The 17,822-nt window shown below is 49.3% G+C and overlaps 1 protein-coding gene across 6 annotated transcripts; it reads left to right on the top strand.

Annotated features, from left to right (window-relative positions):
• Window positions 1-1,269: 1,269 nt before the first annotated feature.
• On the top strand, window positions 1,270-17,719 carry LOC308128430 (lysosome-associated membrane glycoprotein 2-like). 6 transcript variants are annotated; one of them, XM_080494127.1, is made up of 7 exons: window positions 1,292-1,405; window positions 3,804-4,189; window positions 7,489-7,608; window positions 10,592-10,661; window positions 10,936-11,109; window positions 16,551-16,732; window positions 17,341-17,719. In XM_080494127.1, exons 1-6 carry the CDS (start codon window positions 1,369-1,371, stop codon window positions 16,688-16,690), a joined length of 927 nt encoding a protein of 308 aa, XP_080350253.1. In that variant the 5' UTR covers window positions 1,292-1,368; the 3' UTR covers window positions 16,691-16,732; window positions 17,341-17,719. The 6 variants fall into 6 exon arrangements, with proteins under 6 accessions (XP_080350252.1, XP_080350253.1, XP_080350251.1 ...); XM_080494125.1 differs by having other exon boundaries at window positions 7,432-7,608; XM_080494126.1 differs by having other exon boundaries at window positions 1,270-1,405; window positions 16,551-17,719.
• The last annotated feature ends 103 nt before the right edge of the window (window positions 17,720-17,822 follow it).

Here is a 17,822-nt window from a genome sequence, read left to right as displayed (position 1 = left end):
GACCTCTAATGCAAAGTGCATGATTATGGAGAGCTGACTTGTGACTCCTGGTTAGCTCTACACGGTGGTTCTTAAGATGTCATCACATCAATTGAAGCACATCTTTTCCTTTCAGTGGAGGTTTTGGTGACTGGCAGCAAGAGTTGTTGGTCTTTGTGTGTGAGATTGAAACCGTGCTGTGTGTTCTGCTTCCTGCTGTCAGTGACATCCTGGTGTTTGCCTTCTGAGGCGTGTTTGAGTGGCAGGCTAGGAAACCTCTTATCTTTGGTTCTGACTGGATGTGAACGACTGTTCCATGCATGGTGCCATGCATGCATATTGTCGCTGCTGCAGTAGAAAATAAACTAGAGATGCTTCCCAGCATTGTCAGTGAAAGATGGAGCTCCCATAACCAGCAGAACATGATCCGAGCAGAAGTCCTGCATCGGAATAGAACCGCAGCACGTTAGCAGAGTGGAAGGATAAGGACATCCTGCAGCTGGGAATTGGGATCATTCCTCGTTGGGGAGGTTTCAGTTCCCTATTTTACAGCATTCACTTGACAACAACAGAGAAGTCCAGCAGTGTGGCTCTATGCTGCTCTAGAATATAGAGCTTTTAGCTTCAGGCGTCTTATTGCTGCTCTAGAATATAGCGCTTTTAGCTTCAGGCGTCTTATTGCTGCTCTAGAATATAGAGCTTTTAGCTTCAGGCGTCTTATTGCTGCTCTAGAATATAGAGCTTTTAGCTTCAGGCGTCTTATTGCTGCTCTAGAATATAGAGCTTTTAGCTTCAGGCGTCTTATTGCTGCTCTAGAATATAGAGCTTTTAGCTTCAGGCGTCTTATTGCTGCTCTAGAATATAGAGCTTTTAGCTTCAGGCGTCTTATTGCTGCTCTAGAATATAGAGCTTTTAGCTTCAGACGTCTTATTGCTGCTCTAGAATATAGAGCTTTTAGCTTCAGACGTCTTAGTTCCTCCAGAAATACACTATAGAGTATCTTTGAAGTAATAATGTGAGTATCGGATCGGGAAAGTATCGGTATCGGCCGATACTCGATTCTGAAAAACCGGATCGGTATCAGGAGCCAAGATGTGTGATGGGGACGTCCCTACTATCTATTTATTTCTTTACTGTGACTGTCTTATTGAGATCATGTTTCTATTACTGTTCCAGGAGCCAAAGCTTCTATCACATCCTCTTGTTTAGGTAAACTGTCACCAGGACCAGGTGTGGACGTTCATTCAGATCAGGTGATTTATGTGTGGGCGGGGCTTCTCGCCCGAAGCCACGCCTCCCTGCATAATGACACCGACGCAGCTGCACTCGAACGCAGCACAAGCAGGTCGACGCACGCAGAGTTAGTATCGGGAGCAGAGAGCTGAAACCATGAAGGCTGCCGTGCTCATGGGCTGCTTCCTCACAGGTAGTCAATCAATTCATCTGTCTGTCTGTCTCTCTCTCTCTCTCTCTCTCTCTCTCTCTCTGTCTCTCTCTCTCTCTCTGTCTCTCTCTCTCTCTCTCTCTCTCTCTCTCTCTCTCTCTCTGTCTCTCTCTCTCTCTGTCTCTCTCTCTCTCTCTCTCTCTTCAGACTGATGATTTAAAACTTGTTCATTGTTTTTCTAACTTCCCTGCTCGGTGGATTAAACTGAAGAACCAGAGCAGGTCGTCACGTGAGCTGAGAGAAAACACTGACACTTCCTCAAACAATCCAGGAAGTGACAGTTCATCTGATACTATTCTAACGCTGAAGGTTTAATGCTGAAGGTTTAATGCTGAAGGTTTGATGCTGAAGGTTTGATGCTGAAGGTTTGATGCTGAAGGATTGATGCTGAAGGATTAATGCTGAAGGTTTAATGCTGAAGGTTTAATGCTGAAGGATTAATGCTGAAGGTTTAATGCTGAAGGATTAATGCTGAAGGTTTGATGCTGAAGGTTTGATGCTGAAGGATTAATGCTGAAGGATTAATGCTGAAGGTTTGATGCTGAAGGTTTGATGCTGAAGGATTAATGCTGAAGGTTTGATGCTGAAGGTTTGATGCTGAAGGTTTGATGCTGAAGGTTTGATGCTGAAGGTTTGATGCAGGTTTAATGCTGAAGGTTTATTGCTGAAGGTTTGATGCTGAAGGTTTGATGCTGAAGGTTTGATGCTGAAGGTTTGATGCTGAAGGTTTGATGCTGAAGGATTGATTCTGAAGGATTAATGCTGAAGGTTTGATGCTGAAGGTTTGATGCTGAAGGTTTGATGCAGGTTTAATGCTGAAGGTTTGATGCTGAAGGTTTGATGCTGAAGGTTTGATGCTGAAGGTTTGATGCTGAAGGTTTGATGCTGAAGGATTAATGCTGAAGGATTGATGCTGAAGGATTAATGCTGAAGGATTGATGCAGGTTTAATGCTGAAGGTTTGATGCTGAAGGATTAATGCTGAAGGTTTGATGCTGAAGGTTTGAAGCTGAAGGATTAATGCCGAAGGTTTGATGCAGGTTTAATGCTGAAGGTTTGATGCTGAAGGATTAATGCTGAAGGTTTGATGCAGGTTTGATGCTGAAGGTTTGATGCTGAAGGTTTGATGCTGAAGGATTAATGCTGAAGGTTTGATGCAGGTTTGATGCTGAAGGATTAATGCTGAAGGTTTGATGCTGAAGGTTTGAAGCTGAAGGATTAATGCTGAAGGTTTGATGCAGGTTTAATACTGAAGGTTTGATGCTGAAGGTTTGATGCAGGTTTAATGCTGAAGGTTTGAAGCTGAAGGTTTAATGCTGAAGGTTTAATGCTGAAGGTTTAATGCTGAATGTTTGATGCTGAAGGTTTGATGCTGAAGGATTAATGCTTAAGGTTTGATGCTGAAGGTTTGATGCTGAAGGATTAATGCTGAAGGTTTAATGCTGAAGGTTTGATGCTGAAGGTTTGATGCTGAAGGTTTGAAGCTGAAGGATTAATGCTGAAGGTTTGATGCAGGTTTAATGCTGAAGGTTTGATGCTGAAGGATTAATGCTGAAGGTTTGATGCTGAAGGTTTGATGCAGGTTTAATGCTGAAGGTTTGATGCTGAAGGATTGATGCTGAAGGATTGATGCTGAAGGATTAATGCTGAAGGTTTGATGCTGAAGGTTTGATGCTGAAGGTTTGATGCTGAAGGTTTGATGCTGAAGGATTAATGCTGAAGGTTTGATGCTGAAGGTTTGATGCAGGTTTAATGCTGAAGGTTTGATGCTGAAGGATTGATGCTGAAGGATTAATGCTGAAGGTTTGATGCAGGTTTGATGCTGAAGGTTTGATGCTGAAGGTTTAATGCTGAAGGTTTGATGCTGAAGGTTTGATGCTGAAGGTTTGATGCTGAAGGATTAATGCTGAAGGTTTGATGCTGAAGGTTTGATGCTGAAGGTTTGATGCAGGTTTAATGCTGAAGGTTTGATGCTGAAGGTTTGATGCTGAAGGTTTGATGCTGAAGGTTTGATGCTGAAGGATTAATGCTGAAGGTTTGATGCTGAAGGTTTGATGCTGAAGGTTTGATGCCTTGAAAAAAGAATTTAAAAGTTGACTGGAAAACGTCTTAACTTTCTGACGACATGTGAAGAAGAATTCTTGAGGGTATTCTACATTAATAAGGTGGTGTTTTAGTCGGAGTGGCCGGAACCTGCAGAACCAGAGTCAAATGAGGTGGAGAAACCTGCAGAACCAGAGTCAGAGGAGGAGGATAACCCTGCAGAAGCAGACTCTGAGGAGATGTTCATAGTGTTGCTCCATCATGTACCACAGGTCTTCCAGGTATCGTCCAGCCTTGATGTGTCAATGAATAATTAATGTCTCTGTCTCTCATTGAAGCTTTGTCTCTGACTGAGACCACCCAGGTCTCCAGACCCGCTGCAACAATGTCACCTGCAGACGCATTTAGCTCCATCATCACCACCACCACCACCACCACCACCACCACCACCACCACCCCTGGTCCCACCACCACCACCCCTGGTCCCACAAACACCACCACCCCTGGTCCCACCACCCCTGGTCCCACAAACACCACCACCACCCCTGGTCCCACAAACACCACCACCACCCCTGGCCCCACCACCACCACCTCAACAACTGCCCATCCACCTACCCCGACTCCCCCTTCCAATGTGACGGTGGGAAACTACACCCTGATGAAGGACAAAGCGGTCTGTCTGATGGCTCTGATGGCGCTTCAGATCCGGTTGCAGACCCCAGAGGTACTTTAGATTTGTCAACAAACAGAAATCAGAAGATTGGATTGAGATCCAGTTTCCTCTAGATCATGCAGCAACTTCTGACACAGCTTTAGTTGAGGTTCAACAAACTCGGAGTCTCTCCTGAACTCTGAGTCGACCGACTCTGACATGAAACTCTGAGTTTCCGGTTCTAGAACAGCTGATCTGAATTACTTCAATCAACTCTGAGTATTTTCACCTTGAATTATTCGCCTGAACAACAAAAATAAAAAGTTTCATCAATGGAGCCCCGATACCTCCGGTCGCTATGGCAACAGACCCAAAACCCTGTTCTTTCACAGTAAAGTACTAGAAAAAACCCTGTTCTTTGACAGTAAAGTACTAGAAAAAACCCTGTTCTTTCACAGTAAAGTACCAGAGTAAACTCCGTTCTTTCACAATAAAATACCAGAATAAACCCTGTTCTTTCACAGTAAAGTTCCAGAATAAACCATGTTCTTTCACAGTAAAGTACCAGAATAAACCCAGTTCTTTCACAGTAAAATATCAGATTAAACCCAGTTCTTTCACAGTAAAGTGCCAGAATAAACCCAGTTCTTTCACAGTAAAGTCCCAGATTAAACCCAGTTCTTTCACAGTAAAGTTCCAGAATAAACCCTGTTCTTTCACAGTAAAGTTCCAGATTAAACCCAGTTCTTTCACAGTAAAGTACCAGAATAAACCCTGTTCTTTCACAGTAAAGTACCAGAATAAACCCAGTTCTTTCACAGTAAAGTACCAGATTAAACCCAGTTCTTTCACAGTAAAGTACCAGAATAAACCCAGTTCTTTCACAGTAAAGTTCCAGAATAAACCCCGTTCTTTCACAATAAAATACCAGAATAAACCCTGTTCTTTCACAGTAAAATATCAGAATAAACCCAGTTCTTTCACAGTAAAGTACCAGATTAAACCCAGTTCTTTCACAGTAAAGTACTAGAATAAACCCAGTTCTTTCACAGTAAAGTACCAGATTAAACCCAGTTCTTTCACAGTAAAGTACCAGATTAAACCCAGTTCTTTCACAGTAAAGTTCCAGAATAAACCCAGTTCTTTCACAGTAAAGTACTAGAATAAACCCAGTTCTTTCACAGTAAAGTCCCAGAATAAACCCAGTTCTTTCACAGTAAAGTACTAGAATAAACCCTGTTCTTTCACAGTTAAGTTCCAGTGCTGCAGCAGAGGAGAGAGACAGACTGGCAGGAAGTTGCTGCTACAGTCAACACATGAGTTTGAACGCTCTCCTCCATTGACTAAACATTTAAATAAAGATGGCAGTGGACGGGGAGAAGTGATTAGTGTAAAATCTGAGTTTCATTGTGGAGCAATCCAACAGGAGGAATTTCCCACATGGGGAATTCCTACAGTGCAAGAACAATCTCATCTGGGCTGAAAGACTCGTGATGTGACTCATCTCAAATTATTTCTGGAAGCTTCAGGTGGGAGGAGCCAGTAGAAACTCAGGGTTTCCTCTACAAAACCTGCCAGTGAGCAGGTCACGTATGTTCAGAGTCTGTTACCATGGTAACTTAGAGCTTAACTCAGCTCGCTGTTTGTGACCGATAACTCAAAGTTTCCCTCATTGCAGGGTTAATGTACTCATAATGATAATTTCACTTCAGCTGCTTTCTGGAATGGCCCCTGCTTTCCTCTGACCCCCTGCTTTCCTCTGACCCCCTGCTTTCCTCTGACCCCCTGCTTTCCTCTGACCCCCTGCTCTCCTCTGACCCCCTGCTTTCCTCTGACCCCCTGCTTTCCTCTGACCCCCTGCTTTCCTCTGACCCCCTGCTTTCCTCTGACCCCCTGCTTTCCTCTGACCCCCTGCTTTGCTCTGGATACTGCAGGAGGGGCTGACCCCCTGCTTTCCTCTGACCCCCTGCTTTCCTCTGACCCCCTGCTTTGCTCTGACCCCCTGCTTTCCTCTGACCCCCTGCTTTCCTCTGACCCCCTGCTTTCCTCTGACCCCCTGCTTTGCTCTGGATACTGCAGGAGGGGCTGACCCCCTGCTTTCCTTCCTCTGGATACTGCAGGAGGGGCTGACCCCCTGCTTTGCTCTGGATACTGCAGGAGGGGCTGACCCCCTGCTTTGCTCTGGATACTGCAGGAGGGGCTGACCCCCTGCTTTCCTTCCTCTGGATACTGCAGGAGGGGCTGACCCCCTGCTTTCCTTCCTCTGGATACTGCAGGAGGGGCTGACCCCCTGCTTTGCTCTGGATACTGCAGGAGGGGCTGACCCCCTGCTTTCCTTCCTCTGGATACTGCAGGAGGGGCTGACCCCCTGCTTTCCTTCCTCTGGATACTGCAGGAGGGGCTGACCCCCTGCTTTGCTCTGGATACTGCAGGAGGGGCTGACCCCCTGCTTTCCTTCCTCTGGATACTGCAGGAGGGGCTGACCCCCTGCTTTGCTCTGGATACTGCAGGAGGGGCTGACCCCCTGCTTTGCTCTGGATACTGCAGGAGGGGCTGACCCCCTGCTTTCCTTCCTCTGGATACTGCAGGAGGGGCTGACCCCCTGCTTTGCTCTGGATACTGCAGGAGGGGCTGACCCCCTGCTTTCCTTCCTCTGGATACTGCAGGAGGGGCTGACCCCCTGCTTTCCTTCCTCTGGATACTGCAGGAGGGGCTGACCCCCTGCTTTGCTCTGGATACTGCAGGAGGGGCTGACCCCCTGCTTTCCTTCCTCTGGATACTGCAGGAGGGGCTGACCCCCTGCTTTGCTCTGGATACTGCAGGAGGGGCTGACCCCCTGCTTTGCTCTGGATACTGCAGGAGGGGCTGACCCCCTGCTTTCCTTCCTCTGGATACTGCAGGAGGGGCTGACCCCCTGCTTTGCTCTGGATACTGCAGGAGGGGCTGACCCCCTGCTTTCCTTCCTCTGGATACTGCAGGAGGGGCTGACCCCCTGCTTTGCTCTGGATACTGCAGGAGGGGCTGACCCCCTGCTTTCCTTCCTCTGGATACTGCAGGAGGGGCTGACCCCCTGCTTTGCTCTGGATACTGCAGGAGGGGCTGACGCAGCTTTAAGGAGTTTGAGGAAGTGAAAACGTTTCCATGTGATTCTCTCAGTGACAATGAAAGATTGAACTTGTGTCATTTTGGTGTGGACACTTGCAGCAGCTGTTGTGGTCAGAAGTCCTGCAGGACTGTGGACTGTAGTCCAGGGCCTGGGTATTCAGTCTCTGGTCCTCCCTGAAACATCCCTTTTTTTAATCACACTTTGCAAGGTTAGTCCACAGGCCAGGTCTTTCACCCCCCCAGGCTCACCACGTCTGTCTCTTCAGGCCACTGGAACCTTCATTGTTCAGCCTCAGAAAACCCAAACTGAAGGAAGCTGTAAAGACTCCACCGCTAACCTGACACTGGTCTTCACCGAGGGCTTCATCAGCTTCCTCTACAACAAGGTGCGGGTACCTTCCTCTCTTTTCACTCTCATCACCACTTCTCATCTGGAGGGGGGGACAGAAGAATGTAAGACTCCACGTGATGAGGGAAGAAACTGAGTGCCGTCAGCAGTGACCATCAGAAATGTATTTACTAACTTTAACAGTAAATATGAGTCATTCTGAATAGTCATGCAGCTTTAGATTTTCTTTTTTTAATAACTTTTTTATTAGTAGTTTCACAGGTTACCATAACCCCCAAAACAATCCAGTGTAATGCAGGAAAAAGTAATCCGTAAATGAGAGGGTCCCCAGCTCCCACTCCCAGGACTCCATTGGGCCCAAAACTGGGCTGTCACTGATCGGATTAATAAGACTGGAGATCAGATAAACACTTGGGTACAACGACCATTTTAACCAAATGAACTCTGCCCACTAAGGGTAATAGAAGCTGAGCCCATCTATCAAAATCAAGCTTCCATCGTACAAGGAGGGGAGAGAAATCTTTTGAGAAAAGTTGATCAATTAATCAAGTCTGGGCTATATTTTTAGCTGCAGTATTGATGGGAAGAAATTGGCTCTTGTTGAGATTCAGGTTCTAACCAGAATAGAACCCACATTTGTCAAGGATATCGAGAACCACGGGGAGCGAAGGAGCCAGATTGGATAGGTACAATAGGAGGTCGTCGGCATAGAACGACAGCTTGTGAACTTTTCCTGCACGAGTTCTGCCCTCAAACTCCACTTCCTGTCATAGCCAGATAGCTAGAGGTTCACTGGCTGGGGCAAACAAGAGTGGGGCAGGAGGCAGCCCTGCCTAGTTCCTCTGTAAAGGGAGAATGAGGTAGACTGGAGACCATCTAGATGTACTGAGGCCACTGGGCTAGCAGAAAGCAATTTAATCCAGGAGATGAACTCCAAACTGAAAGCACATTTCTGCAAAATAAAATCAAGATATTTCCATTCCACCCTGACGAAGGCCTTTTCCGCTTCTAGTGAAATAATTACTTCAGGGAAACTGGAACTGGGAGAGTTGATGATGTTTCAGAGCCTCCTTGTATTATGGAATGAAGGTCTTCCCAGCATGAATCCTGTTTGATCAGTTCACATTATGTTGGATAGGACCTGCTGTGAACGTTGGGCGAGGATCTTTGACAGGATGTTCAGGTCTACATTTAGAAAGAGATTGGTCTAGAACTGCCCCAAAGATATTTCAACAGTAAAGCCATCAGGGTTTGTCCTTTCTGCAGTGAGATGATAGCTTCCTGCACCTCCTTGATGGAGATTGGCTGCCCAGTTCACCACTCAAGTCTTCATTAATTTTAGGAAAGACAATATACGGAGAGGGTTATCTCCCTCCCACACCTCTGTCGGGCACTGTGAGGAGTAGAGGTCTGAGTAAAACTGACAAAATATCTGATTAATCTCCACAGGATCTGAGGTAACTTCATCGGTTGTGGATTTGATCTTCGGGATCAGGCTGGATGGCGTCGCCGCCCGTGTCTGATGAGCTAGCAGTCTTCCTGCTTTACTTCCGCCAAGAATAACTGTTTCTGTGTATTAGTTGTAGATAATTAGTCAAATTTAGACTGGAGCTGAAGGCGTTCTTTATAAAGATGGGGGGAGGGTTGACGCGTATAAGAGATCAACTGGATATGTTCCCTCAGTAATCACCTCTGACTCAGTCTGCTCTGCTTTCCTTAGCGTTGAGACGTAAGATAGAATGTGCCCACGTATGACTGCCTTAAAGGTTTCCCACAGCGTGGGTCCAGAGCTCTCTCGAGAGTCATTGGTATCCAGAACCAGACCCATCTGAGCACCAAGGAATTCTGCAAATGGAGCTTGGGCAGCTTTCGATTTTCACTGTCAAAGGATACTGTCAATGAAGGTGAAAAGTTATAATCAAAGAAGATCTGCTGCAGCGGCTCCTCCCGATTGGCCCTAAAAGTTATAATCAAAGAAGATCTGCTGCAGCGGCTCCTCCCGATTGGCCCTAAAAGTTATAATCAAAGAAGATCTGCTGCAGCGGCTCCTCCCGATTGGCCCTAAAAGTTATAATCAAAGAAGATCTGCTGCAGCGGCTCCTCCCGATTGGCCCTAAAAGTTGAAGAGCACATGTGAATTCCCGTCTTTCACTGGAGCACTGAAGAAAGTAGTCAACTTGGTCTGCCGGCACACATTCCAGTGTTCTTCTGAGAAATGATCTTGATTGTCCCTTTAGAGGACATTCTACTGCCAACAGAGGACACTGTCCAGCCATACACAATGAGTTTAAGAAAATCCACACGAGGCAGGTGTATAACTGGACATGCTTTTGCTGCTTTCATGTGACAAGACAAACTATGAACTGTTGCATCCAGCCCTCAGATCCACACGCTGGCTGGTCCCTGGGATCCACACGCTGGCTGATCCCTGGGATCCACACGCTGGCTGGTCCCTGGGATCCACACGCTGGCTGGTCCCTGGGATCCACACGCTGGCTGATCCCTGGGATCCACACGCTGGCTGGTCCCTGGGATCCACACGCTGGCTGATCCCTGAGATCCACACGCTGGCTGGTCCCTGGGATCCACACGCTGGCTGGTCCCTGGGATCCACACGCTGGCTGATCCCTGAGATCCACACGCTGGCTGGTCCCTGGGATCCACACGCTGGCTGATCCCTGGGATCCACACGCTGGCTGATCCCTGGGATCCACACGCTGGCTGGTCCCTGGGATCCACACGCTGGCTGGTCCCTGGGATCCACACGCTGGCTGATCCCTGGGATCCACGCCTGGGATCCACACGCTGGCTGGTCCCTGGGATCCACACGCTGGCTGGTCCCTGGGATCCACACGCTGGCTGATCCCTGGGATCCACACGCTGGCTGGTCCCTGGGATCCACACGCTGGCTGATCCCTGGGATCCACGCCTGGGATCCACACGCTGGCTGATCCCTGGGATCCACACGCTGGCTGATGAGACCACCTTCCATCACGAGTTGTCCTTTTTTCTCTCCTCAGAGCGTTCAGGATGACCGCGTCTACGTCAACGCCCTGAGCTTCAATCTGTCCTATGCTTTCATCCAAGGAGGTGTGTGTGTGTGTGTGTGTGTGTGTGTGTGTGTGTGTGTGTGTGTGTGTGTGTGTGTGTGTGTGTGTGTGTGTGTGTGTGTGTGTGTGTGTGTGTGTGTGTGTGTGTGTGTGTGTGTGTGTGTGTGTGTGTGTGTGTGTGTGTGTGTGTGTGTGTGTGTGTGTGTGTGTGTGTGTGTGTGTGTGTGTGTGTGTGTGTGTGTGTGTGTGTGTGTGTGTGTGTGTGTGAGAGATTAAAAAGTCTGTCAGGCTCAACAGGACTTCCATTTCTCCAGGTAATAAGAGCCACAGTGCGGAGAACAAGACGGTGCATCTGTTCAGTGCCAGAGTGGGACACTCGTACTCCTGCAGGGGGGAATCGCTGGACATGGGCCGTGGATTGTTCCTGGATGTCACTCAAGACAGGATGCAGGCCTTTAATCTGACCAAGGCCAACGAGTTCGGCACCCGTAAGTGTGTTGGTACCGACCCAGCCGGTCATACAGCTGCAGTGAGGGCTGACCCCAGTCTGAAGGAAGAACCAGAGACAAACACAGGGACAGCCCTGAGTCTGCATGCAGCACCAAACCGCTCACACTGAAGCTAGACCAGAGACATGTAGTCAGGGTAGGCATTATGATTTAGTTTTCATTGTCAGACGGCAGAACCTGTTGGTTTGAAAGTGTCAGCATTTTGTGCTTTTCACAGCCTAAATGACTCAACACCGCCATCTCCTGGTATGGCAGAGAGGCTGCACAAGTCACTCACTCCTTGGCTGTTTAATGTGAAGGCCACGCCCTCTCCTGAAGGTCATGCCCCCATCATGAAGGCCACGCCCCTCCTGAAGGCCAGGCCCCACCAGAAGGCCACACCCTCTTCAGATGGCCACACCTACTCCAGAAGTCTATGCCCTCTCATGAAGTCTATGCCCTCTCATGAAGGCCACGCCCTCTCCAGAAGGCCAGGCCCCTCCAGAAGGCCACGCCCTCTCCTGAAGGCCACGCCCTCTCCTGAAGGTCACGCCCCCATCATGAAGGCCACGCCCCTCCTGAAGGCCAGGCCCCACCAGAAGGCCACACCCTCTTCAGATGGCCACACCTACTCCAGAAGTCTATGCCCTCTCATGAAGTCTATGCCCTCTCATGAAGGCCACGCCCTCTCCAGAAGGCCAGGCCCCTCCAGAAGGCCACGCCCTCTCCTGAAGGCCACGCCCTCTCCAGAAGGCCACGCCCTCTCCAGAAGGCCACGCCCTCTCCAGAAGGCCACGCCCTCTCCTGAAGGCCACGCCCCTCCTGAAGGCCACACCTACTCCTGCTGGACATATCCAGTGTATGGATGTTTGCTCATGGGCAGTCAGTTCTCCAATATGAAAATCATTTAGGTAAAAAGACGGGTCACTATGCTGCCTTTGGGCTAACCGTGCTATGCTAAATGCTAAAGGTACGTTCACAGTGCATTAGTGAATTGATACAGCGCGGCTACGCTCTCTAGCTAGTTGGCGGGTTAACAGGCAGGATGGCAGCTGTAGAGACGATAAAGACATTTTCACTACTTTCTTTAGAGGACAAACAGTCACTTTAAAAGATGAGAGACCTGAGCTACAGACCTCCAGCAACAGACAGATCAGAACATTGTTCTACTTTCATGTCAATCTGGGGAGCAGACGTTCTGCACGAGTGGTTTCACCACCACAGACGTTCTACAGGAGTGGTTTCATCACCACAGACAGGAGTGGTTTCATCACCACAGACAGGAGTGGTTTCATCACCACAGACACTCTGCAGGAGTGGTTTCATCACCACAGACAGGAGTGGTTTCATCACCACAGACAGGAGTGGTTTCATCACCACAGACAGGAGTGGGTTCATCACCACAGACACTCTGCAGGAGTGGTTTCATCACCACAGACAGGAGTGGTTTCATCACCACAGACAGGAGTGGTTTCATCACCACAGACACTCTGCAGGAGTGGTTTCATCACCACAGACAGGAGTGGTTTCATCACCACAGACAGGAGTGGTTTCATCACCACAGACAGGAGTGGTTTCATCACCACAGACACTCTGCAGGAGTGGTTTCATCACCACAGACAGGAGTGGTTTCATCACCACAGACACTCTGCAGGAGTGGTTTCATCACCACAGACAGGAGTGGGTTCATCACCACAGACACTCTGCAGGAGTGGTTTCATCACCACAGACAGCAGTGGTTTCATCACCACAGACAGGAGTGGTTTCATCACCACAGACACTCTGCAGGAGTGGTTTCAGCACCACAGACAGGAGTGGTTTCATCACCACAGACAGGAGTGGTTTCATCACCACAGACAGGAGTGGTTTCATCACCACAGACACTCTGCAGGAGTGGTTTCAGCACCACAGACAGGAGTGGTTTCATCACCACAGACAGGAGTGGTTTCATCACCACAGACAGGAGTGGTTTCATCACCACAGACACTCTGCAGGAGTGGTTTCAGCACCACAGACAGGAGTGGTTTCATCACCACAGACACTCTGCAGGAGTGGTTTCATCACCACAGACGTTCTACAGGAGTGGTTTCATCACCACAGACAGGAGTGGTTTCATCACCACAGACAGGAGTGGTTTCATCACCACAGACACTCTGCAGGAGTGGTTTCATCACCACAGACAGGAGTGGTTTCATCACCACAGACAGGAGTGGTTTCATCACCACAGACACTCTGCAGGAGTGGTTTCATCACCACAGACAGGAGTGGTTTCATCACCACAGACAGGAGTGGTTTCATCACCACAGACAGGAGTGGTTTCATCACCACAGACAGGAGTGGGTTCATCACCACAGACACTCTGCAGGAGTGGTTTCATCACCACAGACAGGAGTGGTTTCATCACCACAGACAGGAGTGGTTTCATCACCATAAACACTCTGCAGGAGTGGTTTCATCACCACAGACAGGAGTGGTTTCATCACCACAGACAGGAGTGGTTTCATCACCACAGACAGGAGTGGTTTCATCACCACAGACACTCTGCAGGAGTGGTTTCATCACCACAGACAGGAGTGGTTTCATCACCACAGACACTCTGCAGGAGTGGTTTCATCACCACAGACAGGAGTGGGTTCATCACCACAGACACTCTGCAGGAGTGGTTTCATCACCACAGACAGCAGTGGTTTCATCACCACAGACAGGAGTGGTTTCATCACCACAGACACTCTGCAGGAGTGGTTTCAGCACCACAGACAGGAGTGGTTTCATCACCACAGACAGGAGTGGTTTCATCACCACAGACAGGAGTGGTTTCATCACCACAGACACTCTGCAGGAGTGGTTTCAGCACCACAGACAGGAGTGGTTTCATCACCACAGACAGGAGTGGTTTCATCACCACAGACAGGAGTGGTTTCATCACCACAGACACTCTGCAGGAGTGGTTTCAGCACCACAGACAGGAGTGGTTTCATCACCACAGACACTCTGCAGGAGTGGTTTCATCACCACAGACAGGAGTGGTTTCATCACCACAGACACTCTGCAGGAGTGGTTTCAGCACCACAGACAGGAGTGGTTTCATCACCACAGACAGGAGTGGTTTCATCACCACAGACAGGAGTGGTTTCATCACCACAGACGCTCTACCGTCAGAGTTGTTTCCATTTTCTCTGTTTGAGTTTCCAACATGAACAACAGACGCTCTGCTCTGCCAGGCCATGAGACTGATCTTGTGGGGAGAGTCTGCAGACTTTTACCCTCTGGTGGTGATTCAAATGTCTTCCAGTGTCTCGTTAGTGTTGGTCAGGATTATGTTGTGTTTTGTGAGGGGGGTGCAGTATAGTGTGTTTTGGGGGGAAATATGCAGACTGCTCTGGGGGGAACATGCAGACACTGTGGGAGGGAACATGCAGACTGTGCTTATAGTGTGTTTTAGGGGGAATATGCAAACTGTCCTAGGGGGAGACATGCAGACTGCTCTGGGGGGAACATGCAGACACTCTCGGGGGGAACATGCAGACTTCTCTGGGGTGGGATATGCAAACTATCCTAGGGGGGTACTTGCAGACTGTCCTCACAGTGTGTTTGGGGGGTACTTGCAGACTGTCCTCACAGTGTGTTTGGGGGGGGAATTGCAGACTGTCCTAGGAGGGTACTTGCAGACTGTCCTCACAGTGTGTTTGGGGGGGGAATTGCAGACTGTCCTAGGAGGGTACTTGCAGACTGTCCTCACAGTGTGTTTGGGGGGGAATTGCAGACTGTCCTAGGAGGGTACTTGCAGACTGTCCTCACAGTGTGTTTGGGGGGGAATTGCAGACGGTCCTAGGGGGGTACTTGCAGACTGTCCTGGAGGGAACATGCAGACTGTCCTCAGTGTGTTTGTGGGGGAATTGCAGACTGTCCTAGGGGGGTACTTGCAGACCGTCCTGGAGGGAACATGCAGACTGTCCTCACAGTGTGTTTGGGGGGTACTTGCAGACTGTCCTGGAGGGAACATGCAGACTGTCCTCAGAGTGTGTTTGGGGGGGAATTGCAGACTGTCCTGGAGGGGTACTTGCAGACTGTCCTCACAGTGTGTTTGGGGGGGAATTGCAGACTGTCCTAGGGGGGGTACTTGCAGACCGTCCTGGAGGGAACATGCAGACTGTCCTCAGTGTGTTTGGGGGGGGATTGCAGACTGTCCTAGGGGGGTACTTGCAGACTGTCCTCACAGTGTGTTTGGGGGGGAATTGCAGACTGTCCTAGGGGGGTACTTGCAGACTGTCCTGGAGGGAACATGCAGACTGTCCTCAGTGTGTTTGGGGGGGGATTGCAGACTGTCCTCACAGTGTGTTTGGGGGGGAATTGCAGACTGTGCTAGGGGGGTACTTGCAGACTGTCCTCACAGTGTGTTTGGGGGGGAATTGCAGACTGTCCTAGGAGGGTACTTGCAGACTGTCCTCACAGTGTGTTTGGGGGGGAATTGCAGACGGTCCTAGGGGGGTACTTGCAGACTGTCCTGGAGGGAACATGCAGACTGTCCTCAGTGTGTTTGTGGGGGAATTGCAGACTGTCCTAGGGGGGTACTTGCAGACCGTCCTGGAGGGAACATGCAGACTGTCCTCACAGTGTGTTTGGGGGGTACTTGCAGACTGTCCTGGAGGGAACATGCAGACTGTCCTCAGAGTGTGTTTGGGGGGGAATTGCAGACTGTCCTGGAGGGGTACTTGCAGACTGTCCTCACAGTGTGTTTGGGGGGGAATTGCAGACTGTCCTAGGGGGGTACTTGCAGACCGTCCTGGAGGGAACATGCAGACTGTCCTCAGTGTGTTTGGGGGGGGATTGCAGACTGTCCTAGGGGGGTACTTGCAGACTGTCCTCACAGTGTGTTTGGGGGGGAATTGCAGACTGTCCTAGGGGGGTACTTGCAGACTGTCCTGGAGGGAACATGCAGACTGTCCTCAGTGTGTTTGGGGGGGAATTGCAGACTGTCCTAGGGGGGTACTTGCAGACTGTCCTGGAGGGAACATGCAGACTGTCCTCAGTGTGTTTGGGGGGGGGATTGCAGACTGTCCTAGGGGGGTACTTGCAGACTGTCCTCACAGTGTGTTTGGGGGGGAATTGCAGACTGTCCTGGAGGGGTACTTGCAGACTGTCCTCACAGTGTGTTTGGGGGGGAATTGCAGACTGTCCTAGGGGGGTACTTGCAGACTGTCCTCACAGTGTGTTTGGGGGGGGATTGCAGACTGTCCTAGGGGGGTACTTGCAGACTGTCCTCACAGTGTGTTTGGGGGGGAATTGCAGACTGTGCTAGGGGGGTACTTGCAGACTGTCCTCACAGTGTGTTTGGGGGGGGATTGCAGACTGTCCTAGGGGGGTACTTGCAGACTGTCCTCACAGTGTGTTTGGGGGGGAATTGCAGACTGTCTTCACGCCTGCTGTGGTCTGTGTTGCAGCTGACCCGTGTCCTGCCGACCAGCCAAACTACCGTGTGGCGGTGGCGGTGGGAGTGACGCTGCTGGTGCTGCTGGTTGTGGTTCTGCTGGTCTACCTGCTGGGCCGCCGGAGGAGGACTGATGGATACCAGTCTCTGTGAGCTCCACCTGGACCTGCTGCGGCAGAGAGCCTGTTTCTTCAGGTCTCTCATTCTCCCCTTCCTTTGTTTGCACTGTTTGCTTGGAGGCTGCAGAGCCTCAGCTGAGCCCTGCTGCTCGCCTGTAGGGGGCGCCACAGGAGCAGGTTGCCAGGGATTTGCTGTTTCACCTCATTTCTTTGGTTGATTGATTTCATCCTGATTTTGTTTTTTCCTCTTAAAATGTAAAACACATTTTCTGTGCTTTGGAGTGTTGAGACAATTTGTTTTTAAAACCATGAGAATAGTTGCAGATTATATTTAAAACACTGCAGATTATCATTGGCAGAAAAATCCAGCCTCCATATTATAATCTGACCTCTAGATTATTGTCACAACAGCCTTCAGATTATTATCAGGCCAACAGGTTGTAATCCACCATACAGATTATAATCCATTTTAAAGATTTTAATCCAGCCTGCAGATCATCGTTAGAACGGCAGGCACATTATAATTCAGCCTTTTGACAGTTAGAACAGCGAGTAGATTATAATCCGGCCTGTTGAATTCATTCAGATCCAGAACTCATCAAGAAGCACTGACAGGCTCCCTCCTCAGTCTTTGTGCTCTTTAGTGGAACTGTTGGAGCACTAAAAAGATGTTCTCTACTTCAGGGAGGTGCAGTCTGCAAAGATCCGTACATTCTACAAATACTTGGTAGAACTTCTTCCTCCTGACGTTCTCTGGCTGTTCTCCTGTCAGCGCCTGGTTCCGTCCTCACATACACAACTGATTAGGAATCTGCATCATATACATCGTGTGTGTGTGTGTGTGTGTGTGTGTGTGTGTGTGTGTGTGTGTGTGTGTGTGTGTGTGTGTGTGTGTGTGTGTGTGTGTGTGTGTGTGTGTGTGTGTGTGTGTGTGTGTGTGTGTGTGTGTGTGTGTGTGTGTGTGTGTGTGTGTGTGTGTGTGTGTGTGTGTGATTCCTCCATGTTACTTTCCTGTCCCAATGAACTGTGATTGACAGATTATTAAAGATGTCTCTGCACTGCTCCTCACATGGGTCGAGTCTTTCTGTCCACATCAATCAGAGGATGAGACATTTAGTATTTTCAGAAACAATAGAATCCAACTGAGTTCTGCAAAAGGTGGAGTT

The sequence above is a fragment of the Lipophrys pholis genome (assembly GCF_963383615.2).
Source record: "Lipophrys pholis genome assembly, contig: SCAFFOLD_41, whole genome shotgun sequence".
NCBI classification, from domain to species: Eukaryota; Metazoa; Chordata; class Actinopteri; order Blenniiformes; family Blenniidae; genus Lipophrys; species Lipophrys pholis.
The sequence above is the reverse complement of the archived record's forward strand: the minus strand, read 5'-3'. Positions and strand labels throughout refer to the sequence as shown.